At 40.0% G+C, this 13,062-nt stretch overlaps 1 protein-coding gene across 5 annotated transcripts in view; it reads right to left on the reverse strand.

Annotated features, from left to right (window-relative positions):
- The window catches only part of Arhgap26 (Rho GTPase activating protein 26), a 466,344-nt gene that overhangs the window by 146,674 nt on the left and 306,608 nt on the right, over positions 1–13,062 (reverse strand). For all 5 annotated transcript variants that reach the window (XM_023704062.1, XM_023704060.1, XM_023704061.1 and 2 more), the window contains exons 15-17: positions 12,514–12,601; positions 11,153–11,211; positions 9,291–9,396 (exon numbers count right to left, since the gene is read on the reverse strand). In XM_023704062.1, the coding sequence (XP_023559830.1) occupies positions 9,291–9,396; positions 11,153–11,211; positions 12,514–12,601 (253 nt within the window). The remainder of the gene's footprint in view (positions 1–9,290; positions 9,397–11,152; positions 11,212–12,513; positions 12,602–13,062) is intronic.

Here is a 13,062-nt window from a genome sequence, read left to right on the forward strand (position 1 = left end):
CACCACATACCATGCCAGCCCCGTCCCCAGGGCGCACTGAGACAGCGACTGAGACTGAGTGTGGTGGCACTCATCTGTCATCCCAGCACTTGGGAGACTGAAAACAGGAGGATCATTATGAGTTCCATCTGTGTACTGAGACCCTGTAGAATCTGTACAGAAAGAGGGCAGAAGAGAGGAGGAGTGGAGGAGGAAGGAGGAAGAGGAGGAGAAAGAGGAGGAGGAGGAGGAGGCATCACAAATGATGATCACCACACAACACAAAGAGGGCACAGCCAGAGAGGTCTCCAGGCCTCAGAAAAGAGACACATGGAGTAGCTTTCCTCCTAGGGCCACTGCATAAGCACTCTAGGCTCCACAAGGCCCAGCAAAGAGGGCACTAAGGTATATTCACTTTTGTTGATACTCTCGTTTTTATAATAGCCCTAAAATAAACAAGGCCAGCAACTAAGAAGGGAAAAGACAGTGTCCTCCTCCTCCTTGAATTTGAGAGAAAACTCCATGGGTGACTCCCTGAATTCCAAAAAGGAAGAGGCGAATCAGAAAACAGGAAAGTCATTGAAAAAATAAATCCAAACAGAAGTGGAACAACTCAAAACAAATAGGCCCAAATCAAAGGCGCCTAAGGCTGCAGAGACTAACAGCTTGAAGCCAGGCATTTCCCCTTGAAGAGGGTGTCCCATGAGATGCTGCTCCTTGAATTCAGCAATTTTGCTGATTTTTCTAAAGCAAAAAATAATTTAGATTGAACTTGTATCTTTCCTTCTTTGAACCCAGGTAGCCAGAAAGCCACAGACCAAAGAAGCTCTTGCAATGAAAGAAGCTCTCTGGCAATGAGGCTCGATAAGGGTTGAGCCTCCATTTCTCCTGCACTTCCATAAACTTAAAGTGCTAAGTTGCCTGTTTGCTTTAAACTATGTGGCCGTCCTCTTTGCAGTGTCCCTTTAAATAGATTTTCCTTTGGCTCTGCCAAAAATAGTTGGAGAAGGTCCTTTGAGAATCCCTTTCTTAGTCTTACAAAAAAAAAAAAAATACACACTCTTCCCTTTGCCATAAGCATAAATAGGCCTGGAAACTGTATCACCCACTTCTTCCAAGGGACTGCCAGTCTATCAAAAATAATCTTTCATGAGAATAAAAGAGCCAGTCAGAGAAGTAATTAACCCAGTCCATTTTTGCAAACAAAAAATACAAAGTTCTTTTGGGATAGGCAGACAGGTAAGTTATGAGTTGAAAATCCTTTAACTGCCTGCAAGGTGCTGAATAGGAGGCCTGGCACAATAAACAACATGGCTTGTGAGGAACTGTGGCAAACTGGAGAGGGCACACCCTGCCGGATAGGTGTGGCTTCTCCTTGGCTCCGGCCAATTGTCAGCACAGAGATTGGATTTTTCAAGTAAAGCCATTCCCTTTAAAAATGCCTTAGATATTAGTTATTGGATTACTCTACTGAATTCATGCACCTACAATATATGAATGGTAAAGGAATACACATCTCTGACAAAAGTAAACAAAAAGGGATACAAATGGACTATTTTGTAGTAGAAAAAAATATATATATATACACAAAATAGCATAAATATACAGCTTTCTCTTAGTTCAATGAGAAGAAGGTTTTGAACTAATAGTATTTAGACATCATGTGTGCATCTTGTACTAGGAATAACTATGACAAAGACTACGATATGCAGTGCATTAATTATTGTAACTATATTACTAACCTGTTTTGAAACTATCTCATTGCTACTTCTTTCTCAATAAATTAAAATATAAAAAAATAAAAATGCTTGAAACCTGTTCAGATTTTTAGAACACCAATGTGTGGAACAATGCTGTCAAATAGAAACATATGGGTATTCAGCTAGAGGCCTTGTTTATAACTTCTAGGTATAAAACAAAGCTGATGGGGGACAGACTGCCCACCCAGCCCCTGCAGGCTTCTGAAGAAGAAATGAGAGATACACCTGGTGAATGGTCCCACCGGTGGAAAATGATACACGAAAAAAGAGAGCTTAGGAAGGTGAGCGGGTACTTGAAGCAGGAAAGAATCTCGTAGGCTCAGGCACATGAGCTGAAGCTAGAACGAGTCAGGCTTTGGCAGGCGGAGGCTGGGGAGGGGCTGTTGCAGACAGAGAACAAATAGAAAAAAAGTAAGACAATGGAGCAGAATCCTACCTGTTCCATGGTATGTCTAAGATGTTTGATATTCAGACAGATAGTGAGGTTAAGCTCAACTGCCCATGTTATAAGGTAATAAGATCATTAAGCTTCTCTTCTGGAGGGTTAACAACTTAAGTCTGCAGACCAAAAATTAGTAAAAAGAAGGGCTGCAAGGATAGCCATCATTTTGGCCCTAGCCTTTCAAGGTCAGTGAGGAATCAGGACATAGGAGAACCTGTACAGTAACATCATGTAACTCAGTTGTGCTCCAAATTTTCTGATCAAGGAGATTATGGGGCCACAGAGGAAAGTGATCAACGATGTAGAGTGTGCTTAAGGAGAGTCACATGGAGAGAAAACATTCTCTTAGGCTTTCACAGAAAGCAAACTGGTCAAGCAATGGCCATGGCTCATCTAAATGGCTGACACTGACAAAGGATCTACAAACTGCGGTACAGGGTTTCAGGGTAAATCCTGAGAGGATCTGACCATGTCAGATACAGAAGTTACATTTCTTTTATATACGTCTTGGTTTGTCTTGGTCTTAACCATCCAGCAGAACAGTATAAAAATGAGGTATAACAAGTAAAGCCATATTAATGTACTGAGCTGTAAAAGGCTCAAGTCAACAACTTCTGACATTGCCAGTCCTACAGATAACCCAGTACTATTATGGACTATTGGACTATATTGGATTATTTTGCTGAATTCAGGCACCTACAATACTTAAATAGCAATGGAATACCCATCTCTGACAAAACTAAACAAAAAAGGGGATATAAATGAAGGACCATTTTGTATCTGTATATACAAAACAGTTAGGATAGATATACAGCTACTTAATTCAATGAGAAGAAAGATTTGTACTAGTAGTGTTTGGACAGGACATCATGTCTGCATCTTGTACTATGAATAACCACTACGAAGACTACAATGTGCAATGTATTAATTATTGTAACTGTCTTGCTAACCTGTTTTGAAACTGCCTCACTGATATTTGTTTCTCAATAAAATTAATAAAAAAGAAAGAATGACCAACCCTAAAAAAGAAAATGGAGCAGAAAAGAGGACTTTTGAGAAATGGTCAAGAGACTATTTTATGCTCCATCTCAATAAGTATTTCAGAGCATCTACTCTGCCACACAGTAGGAATATAATGGCAATCATGAAAGACAGGGAGGCTGCAAACTCCAAGAAAGCCTAGTTAAGACAAGGCCTTCCAGGTAGTATCTTAAGGCTTTATCATAACAGCAACAGGGAAGCTCGCTTTGAAGTTTTTTTAAAAAAAATATAGGAATCAAATATTGGCGTTTGTCATTTGCAAAGTTCTCTGACTTCAGGGCATGTACTCACTAGAGGGGAACCAGAGTGCCAACAGTGAGGGACAATCATGGAAGAGGACTCTTCAAGCAGTCTGGGAAAGGCATGGCATCTTGGACTAGGGAAATAGAGACAGAAGAAGCAGATGGGTTCAGGAGATAGAGGTTAAAATCACCAAAACAATCATGTCAGAGCAGGAGTGGAAGCTGCCTAAGGAGGCTGAAGAATGTGCTCAGTGGAGCTCCATGGGGGTATCGCACCACAGAGCAGTGGGTCAGCAGCCACACAACTCTGCTCTGGCAGTAGAGGGTGTCCATTAGTTGTTAGAGAACAAAGGTTTAGAAGCCAGCATGACTGGCTGAAGGGCAGCAGCCAGAGAAGCTCCCAGGAGCCTCCCACCTTAGAAAGCCATCACCTCAAAATTCCGTTTGCTTTCAATGTGCTCTGTCAAGTTCTACTTGTTTGGACAAGTGTTTATGGCAAAGAAATCATTAGCTCTTTTCAACACTAAACTAACTCTTACCTTTTATACTTGGGGTGGAGCAAGAAGCAATATTACAGTATCTATAAGACACACGTTAATGCTAGGGATCAACACCAATCTTTCTTTATTTTGACCCCTTCCTAAGAACTTCATTCAAAGAACACTACTGACTCACCAGGCCTGTCCTCCTTGGTCCAAGGCCTAGCAATGACTTGCTTTATAACCGTAGGCACAGAACATGAACTCAATTTACTCTTTTTATATCACTAACCAAGTATGATTATATCCTCTGATTTATAGGGAAGCCTGCAAGTATTCAAACCCCAGTCACAAGAATGAGAAAAAAGCTACACTACCAGATATTCAATCCTTGATAACTTCTGCCAATAGAGTCTACACATTTTGATTAGGTTTCATTTGCATCCCAACCACTAGTCCCACAATTTTTTTTCATAATCTTTACAACAGATAGAATTTTATCCCTCTGGAAAGTTACAACATGTAACAGATGATCAAAATAAACATTAGCCAACTGGGTAATGAAGAGAACAACAAGGACAAAGAAAAAGGCAACAGGACTAAAGTCAGTTTTTCCTTCCTTATTACTCTTTGACCTTCCTCCCCTCAAGATCTCAGTTCAGTGCTCATGTACTCATCTCTCCTTTCAAATTGGCCTGTCGGTCCCATATGTCTTGACTGAGGTATCTCTCTATGTAAAAGTCATTCCATCAATTTAATGCTCTCTGTTAAAGATATTTTAAGAAGACTTCTTGCTGCAGATACTGTCGGCCGCCTATGCAAAGCTAAGCCTTTATTCTGGTGTTTGTATCTCCCACAAGCAGCTCAGGTAAACCTTCTATAGTGCAACACAAGCATGGTGGCCCCTTTCTCCTTTTCACTGATTGCTCTGGGCCAAGGAGATGTGATGAGAAGTCTGCTAGAGAACATCAGGGGAAAGTATCAGCATAAAAAAAAATTGCCACCACAGTTCTCAAAGAGACTCAAGGTAGAAACAACACCTCTCCTGCCTCTGATCAAGGACCAGTGTACAAGGACGCAATGTAACATTTTATGACCCTGAGAGGAGCTGGACAACACAATGAGGTTCAATCAGCAAGAACACGGACATAACCTGAGTCCTTCAGGAGCCAAGAAATTAACCAACTCTCAGAACTGATTTTGTGTAATTACACAATAGATCTTCTTATTGTTTAAGCCATTTAGAATTGAATTTTCTGTTTTGTACTGGTAAAAGCACCCTAATCAACACCACCTCAGAGAAGAAAAACAAGGTTCTGCCTCTCTGCAACATCCTAGCAACACAAGAGTCATTACCCCACATACACTCAAAAAAGAGACTAAGATTTATTTTCCAGTAAGTATTTTGGGAAAAGCAGCTGTGAAAGGATATTTTTAATAGTGACTCCTAATGTATGGAGAACACTTTGAAATCCTTCTGTGTTGCATAAACACTGTAATAAGATTAGGATGAGCCACTATGAATGGTATGTGTGGGGATATACAACCTACTCGGAGTCATTGTAATATGTAAACATTAAGAAACTGCCATGAAATTAGTCTTCATTACTCATCTTCTCTTATTTTCTTCTATAATTATAAGATCAGAAAAATGTTTTTCATGTTCCTGTACCCCCTCTCCAATGGAGGGAAACACAGAAGCACAGAACTGAGTAAGAAACTCAGAAAAAAAGAAGCTCAAAGAGGTAATGTAATTTGCACAAAGTTCCAAGGCTACCTGGGCATGCTTTTCTTCGTAATTAAAAATGTTTTATATAAGATTTTAGGTCATTTGTTGAAAGCTCTTTAATGAAAAGTCAAATTGCAAAGTCTTACAGGATTTTTTTTTACTAATTTAATCACGATGATAAAATTGTGAATGCAAAGCTGCAGGCTGCCTCTTTGCTTACTAATACCTTCCTAAATCCCAATACATACTCCCTTTAATACCATTCTTATCTCTTAGAAAATCTTTACATAGGGCCCACTGAATAGGCCAGCAGTTCTCAAAAGACTGTTTATATAATAATTACCTAGGAAATATCACAAATGCAGATTCCCAGGAGGGATCTCACTTAGTAAATCTAGACTGTAGTCGAGAAATGCCAAAGTACACAAGCACCCCAGGTGATTCCAGTCGTGCTCTGAGGCTCATGACTTTAGACTGCATTCCAGATTCCAAGATCCAAATAGAGAACATCTAATTATAATAGATTTAAGCTGGAATGACAAAAATATGTGCATGGTTGCCTATAATTTTTATGTTCTCTCTGAGGGCTGAAACAAACCCAGCACCTCTGTGATTTGGATGTACCCAGGTAATCATTCGTTTTCAGAGTTTTGGACTTTGTATCTTTTCTCACCAAGGCTTTTTTCTTTCTGAATGTATTTTTCCTGAATCACAGAAGATGCCTTAACTCTTCCTCAAGAGTTAGAGAAAATCAATTTTGGAAAAGTTTTCAGAGCATTTTTTAAAAAGTACACAATACAGAATGACTCGATTTTGAAACAGAAGCCTGAGATGCATGAGGCAAACACTGGGTAATGAGAGAAGTAAACACTAAGTTTTCCAGCAGAATAGGCTCTGAAACCAAAACTTAGGAAGGAAGCTGACCATTAAGCAAGTGGCCTAAAAGAACAATAGTTCAGATGAATCCTGGGGCAAGTCTGAATCTGAGAAAACTGGAATCAGAGAAAGCTCTTATCCCAAGTTAACTTTCCCTTACAGTTGAATTTTAAAATAAGGACAGTACTGTAAGTGAGAATATAGTTTAAGTGGAATCTTAGAACTCCTGTGGATGCCAAATAATTTCCAGAGACCTAGACAAATACTCTATTGGATTCAGTAGTGCTCACTTACACCCACTTCCCTCCTCAGGGACATTTTAAATCTGGAAGCTCTGAAGACCAAAAACATACAGCACTCAGAACTGGAGTCTGTGCTTTCCATTGCTGGCTCTGCCCAGCTCACACTAAGGCATGAGAGCTCATCTATGGATAAAGAAATGTCAGAATACCAAAGACAGTCATTCTCAAGTATCAAAACTAAGACGTAGTGCTCCAGAAATGCTAGGGAATAAACCACTTCAACAACAAAATGGTTGAAAGGCAAAAATTCAAGAGCACAACTGTAACTCTCATATACCAGTTATATTATGCCTTAGGTTAGGAACAAGGCGAGACTGAACTTCATGGAATTGGAGAAGGGTAGAAAAAGGGGGAGACACGAACCATCCATCATTCATTCATCAGGGGATGAATAGGCCCAACTGTTCAAGAACTACCTTCAGCCTCTGGTTTCTTCCTCACCTCATTAAACAGCACTAACAATTCTCAGGGCAATCAATACTGGCCCTGCTGGGTCACCATGCGCTCTGGGTCTCTTTCAGTCCACATAAGCTCTCACTCACTCCGACTGCAGTCTGATGAGACCCACCAGCATTCAGCTGGTTCCTAACCTTTCTCCAGCTGCTTGCAGCAGTCCTCCAGGCGTCCTGCAGATGTAGAACCATAAAGCAGTCACAAGCATCCCCACATATAGTTGGCTGGAATAAGTACCAGGAATCTCATGTTTTAGCGCATGTTCAAGTGTACAAAGTTTAGCAACTAAGACCAAAACCAGCTTTATTGTTTAACAAATGCCTGGCTCTAGTTCTGTGGCACAGGTACTGAACTGTCATCTCAGAGCATGTAGAGCTACTTTTTAAAGCATGGTTCTCATTAATTAATTAATTTATTTATTTATTTATTTTTGGCAGAACCGAGGATTGAACTCAGGCCCTTGCGCTTGCCAGAGAAGCATTTATTCCACTGAGCCATCTCCCCAGCCCCCTTCATTATTTTAAATACATTTTATCAGATTTGATTTTGAGGGTAATTTCTCAACAAACTCACGTGTTCTCTGCTATACTTGCTTCTGGACATGCAGTTCTGATAGGGCAGGGTAAGGAAAAAAGTCTACCAATAATGGAACAGTCCTCAGCTCTACCTAGCTGCTGTTTATTTACACACAAAATATATGCCTCACCAGTTCTGTACCCCATGAAATAAAAATAAAAAGACAAAAACAAAAAACGACATTCATTTCTTCATACTGATGCAAATCTTTTTTTTTTTTTTTTGGTCAGGGATGTATTGAGACAGGATCTTGCTATTTTAGTCCAACCTAGCCTTGAACCTTGAACTGACTATGTAGTCTAGGCCAGCCTCAAACTCAGGGCAATCTCCTGCTTCTGCATGCTGAGTGCTGGGATTACAGGCACACACCATCATACCCAGCCATTTGGGCACAAACTGTTATGTAACCTACAAGCTTTCTCTCTAAAGGGCAATGTAATGTGCTTCTTAGATACATGAAAACTGAGCATCATAATCGCCCTCAGATGAATATAAACTTATCCCACAGGACTGATTTAATGGTATGAGCCAAGTGCTAGTAAGGGCCAAATTTAAAACAGCAATTCAGGAGAATTTTGTGCTTGACAGTTTATGTTAAGTGCTACATGCTCATTCTTTTCTTTTGCTCCACTCTGCAATCAAGAACATTCCATCAAAGCAAATGGAAAGGCAGAGCATAACATACAGAAGTGGCTGACACAGTAAGGAAAAGAGTCAAGCAGCAGTAAATATACAAAAAAATTTAAAACCATTCCAACAATGTAAAGACTCTGAACAGGAAAGTCAGGCCCTCACTAAATGCTTTGATTACTTCAGAGAAGAAGTGAGCATTCCCCAAAAATAATTCCTTTATTCTGTATATTTCTCCAAAGCTTTAAAGTCAATGACCTTGTAGACAGACTGTCATCTGTATCTGCCAAATAAAGAAACTAAGGGATGGAAGGCTCAGTGACATTTGTTCAAAAGTAGTTAAGTGTGTTGCTCAGAAAATAATCAGCTTTAGAATCCAGGCTTCCTTACTCCAAATCCAAGTTCTATAAACTCATGACATATCCTCCTATGTCCTTGGATCATTAAAAGAACATATAAGCCCTAAAAACTCTGGTGACCTGGCATTGCAGATGACCCATTCCAGTTTACCCTTGATTAGGACAAGAGTAAAATTTCCCTGCAAACTCTGCTTGGCAGCCTGGCCTCCCGGGCACTTCCCCAGCCTCCTCTGTGAAAGCCATCTGGCCTTTACTGCTGCTCTCCACTGCAGTTAACATTTCACACATTTCTTTCCTAAGCCTCCAGTATACCTGATGCAATAGTGGGAGAGGGGAACATAAGCAGAACTGAGACCAGCTTTCCTGCTACGATAAGAAGTTTCTGGGGTGAGAAAAGGGCCAGCAACCAGTCATAAACCTACTTTGCCAAGTGGTTCATGAGCAGCTGTAACATCTGCCGATTTTTCTCTGGGAGCCGATGAACAAGGCTGTGGATTTCAGAGACCCGAGTCTCCTGGTTCTCCAGCTCTGTGAAGGAAGGAGGGAGGCCACATTTTATCAGTTTCACCGTGAACTTGTTTTAAAAGACAAAATCAAGGGAAAACAAAGTTTGGACACTAACGGATCAAATATTTATGATCCTGTCTTGTGTGTGAACCGCATGACCAGCACAACCAAATAGATTTTAGGTTCTTTTTTTTTTTTTAATGTATTTAGTACAGGGTCTACAGGGTCTCATCACATAGATCAACTCATAGTGATCCTCCTGTTTTCAGCCTCCCAAATGCTGGGATTACAGGTGTGCACCACCATGCCCAATCTCAATCACCATCTCAGTGCACATGAGGGCAGGGCCAGCAGGGTATGCCAGGGATTGAACCCTGGCCCCTTGGTCTGCCTAAGTAGGTACTTTAATCTGCTGAGCTATCTGGCTGGCCCAACTCTAGATACTTTCAAATGGTGCTTTCTGTAACAGCGCTCATCAAAATGACTGTCAAAATATTCAAACCAAAATGATGATGTAATGAAAGGGAGCTTCTCAACTGCATACCCAGAGCAGGAACAAACTTAGGAGCAGCTGGCTCCCTAGAAGGCAAACTTCATTTCAAGGAAGGAAGGAACTTTATGCACTCAGAAAGGGATAAACAAATCTTCCATCAACAACATTGCAAAGGTCTCAAATTTCAAAATAATGTGCCTCCTCTACATCAAAGAAACCAAAAGAAACGCCCATTGTTCTCAAGGTACACATGACAGTAGCCTTGTAGAAAGAAAGCAATGGCAGACATACTTAAATCTTACTGCCACCCTGTAGCCCATAGCATAGCTTCTCATATTGTTTTGGCTAAACTTGGGTAAGTGGCTTCATTTCTCTGAGAAGTAGATTGCTGATACTCATTGCGTTTATTTATAGGACTGATGTGAGATTTAATTAGAGAATGGTTGCTATCGGTTTGGAATTTCTCTGAGAAAGAAATCACATAAACACCATCTACACTTTCAGCTTTCTCCTGTGTCTTTCTCCTCCCAATTTTAAGGGGACAACTATAAGTAGATGAGGTCACCAGAACACGAGGTATTACTAAATCAGGCCAGTAGTTGTTGAGGGTAAACAAACCCTCAAGTCTGAAAGAAACCAGGGAGAGGCACAAGCTATCAACACAATAATGCTGTGAAGATTCACAGCAGATTAAATCTGACAGAGAACCAAAATGGCCCTTACAGCAGGCCTATGCCACGCAGACAGATTCCAGCACGCTCAGGCTAGCTCGCATCTAATCCCTATGCATTTTAATGTCAGTAATATAATGTTAGGGACTTGGGTGATACGACCGAAGAATGATCAGAAGCTGTAAATGGAAGACAAAGTGGAAAGAGGATTGTGAAGTTATATAAGTGGTACTGCGTTCAGGGAAACACTTCCAATCCTCAATTTACGTAATGTGCAATGTCTGATTCATTCTGTAAAATGCCAAATGATGGGGAAAAGCCCAAGAATTCAGAACTCCAATAATCAAAACTTGAAAGGCAAATTTGCTTCTCTCTCCTAACTCAAGAAAAACACCCCTGAAGTTTCTATTCCTCTCTATATTTAATGTCCTAGCAAGGCCTTCAACAGTTCTGATTTGGCTTCATTTCTAGTCTATGTTTTCCAAGCATGTATATGAGCACTCATACACAGATTACAATGGATTAGAGAATATTTATTTTGAGATAATGGCTGTTGGTCAAAATAGAAAAGTCTATTTTCTTCCTCTTAAAACTGGAACAAAAGATGACTTACTTGCTGCTTTGATGAAACTTCTTTGAAACTGGTACATCATGAGTGGTCCTGGGAGCATTCTGGAACACAAAGGTACAGACTCGTGAGCTCAGTAATAAAATAATCATATTTTCCCTGAAGAGCAGCCCAAGGACTGTAAAAAGGGTATTATATTTCTCAAAGACAAAGTGAGAGGGAAACAAAAGCAACTCAATTTAGTTTCCTAACTGAAAGGCGTCTGGGCTCTCACCTGAACTCTTTGTTATCTTTCTGGAAGGAATGGCTATAGTGATATTGCACAGTCACAGCTAGAAAAGTGCTAAGGTAAAGTCTAGCATGCACCGAGAGATTTCCTTCTCAGGCAGTGACTCACCTATCAACAAGAACATTTTAGGATGCATCTGAGAAACAAGCAGCTAACTGCACACTTACAATTGCTCAATCTCATCTTTCCAGCAGCTTGTTTTTGCTATCAGCTCAGATGGAAACACTATGAAAAAACTTTGGAGGTGTTTTATTCCAGAATGGAGTTTTGCTCCAAGGCACCACCAGGCTAGAACCTCTAACACTGGCATAATACAAGCAAATTTCACCTGCTGAGTAGAAACATACCTAAATATCAACTTGAGTTTTTCTGACAATTTAAATAATCTCAACAGATCATACATCATTCATGGCTTAGATTTTATTCTTATTGGATAGCCTAATTTATCTCTTAGTCACCTCTTGCATTTCATCTTACTCCTGACTTCAGGGTGAACTACAATATTCACCCTTCAAGTCTATCCTTCAGTCTATTCATAAAAGAGATACAAACAAGTAGTCAATAATCCAAGGCACAGAGAAAGAGGTAACAGTAACACCATTTATAGGAATATAAGGAGAAGAATCCTTCAGTAAGGTAATAATATTATATAGTATTTCCTAATGTAATGGAAAGAGTCAAATGGAGTTTTACTAAGTTCTTACTTTTAAGGCCCAATGTAAGCAAGATACTCTAGGTAAAGCACAAAACTATCAAAATACAGAGGGTATGGAACCATATATAGCCTCAGCAGAATGTGATACATGATTTCTTTTCTTAATAGATTTTTTCAGGGCAGACCATATATTTTTTTTTTTGTTCCAAGCTATTTACCTCAGTACTTCTCATTAAAATCAAAGCTTCATAAATCACTCTTGGCACCATCCCACAATGGCAATCCTCAACTGTGGAGGACTGACAATCAGTTTGACCACCTGAAGTAAATGCACCTCCACAGAAGCTGTTTCCACATTTCAAACACCCACCAACCACTCTCTGGAGGTTGAAAATAAAACTGCTGTCTTCCTGGCTGCATGATAAGTAGCTGGCACGTGCTCTGCACAAGCAGAGTCCGTACCTTAGGTAGGTCTTCAAAGCACTCGTGATGGTCTTTATCTCCCATTCGGCACAGATATCTGTTTCTGTCTCTGAAGCCATTTTGGGGTCTAAAATAAAGAAAAAACAATGCATAAAGCAGAAAATAAATACAGCTATTAAACAAGCACATGCGAAAGTATTCAACCTTGTTAGTAACTGAAAAATAAAAATTAAAACAAAAATGACACACAGTTTTTGCTTAATATATCAAGGAAATACCTAAAAGCCCAAATGTCTAGCACTGGGCACTAGAATGCAGTGAAATGGATTCTCCCATATATTGCTGGAGGCAGCAGACATAAATCCAACAGTTTTGAAAAGAATCTGGCAATATGCATCATCAAGAGTCTTAAAAATGTTTATATGCTCTGAACCAGAAATCCTATTTCTCACAATCTCTCCCCAGGAAATAAGAAAGGCATGAGAAAAGATACTAATCCTAGAAATGTTCTGCAGATACTTTATAACAGTGGAAAAACACCAAGTTAGACAACCCAAAATGCCAGCTCCTAAAAGAATGGTTAAGTGA

The sequence above is a fragment of the Octodon degus genome, unplaced genomic scaffold, assembly GCF_000260255.1.
Source record: "Octodon degus isolate 3935 unplaced genomic scaffold, OctDeg1.0 scaffold00185, whole genome shotgun sequence".
Lineage (NCBI taxonomy): Eukaryota > Metazoa > Chordata > Mammalia > Rodentia > Octodontidae > Octodon > Octodon degus.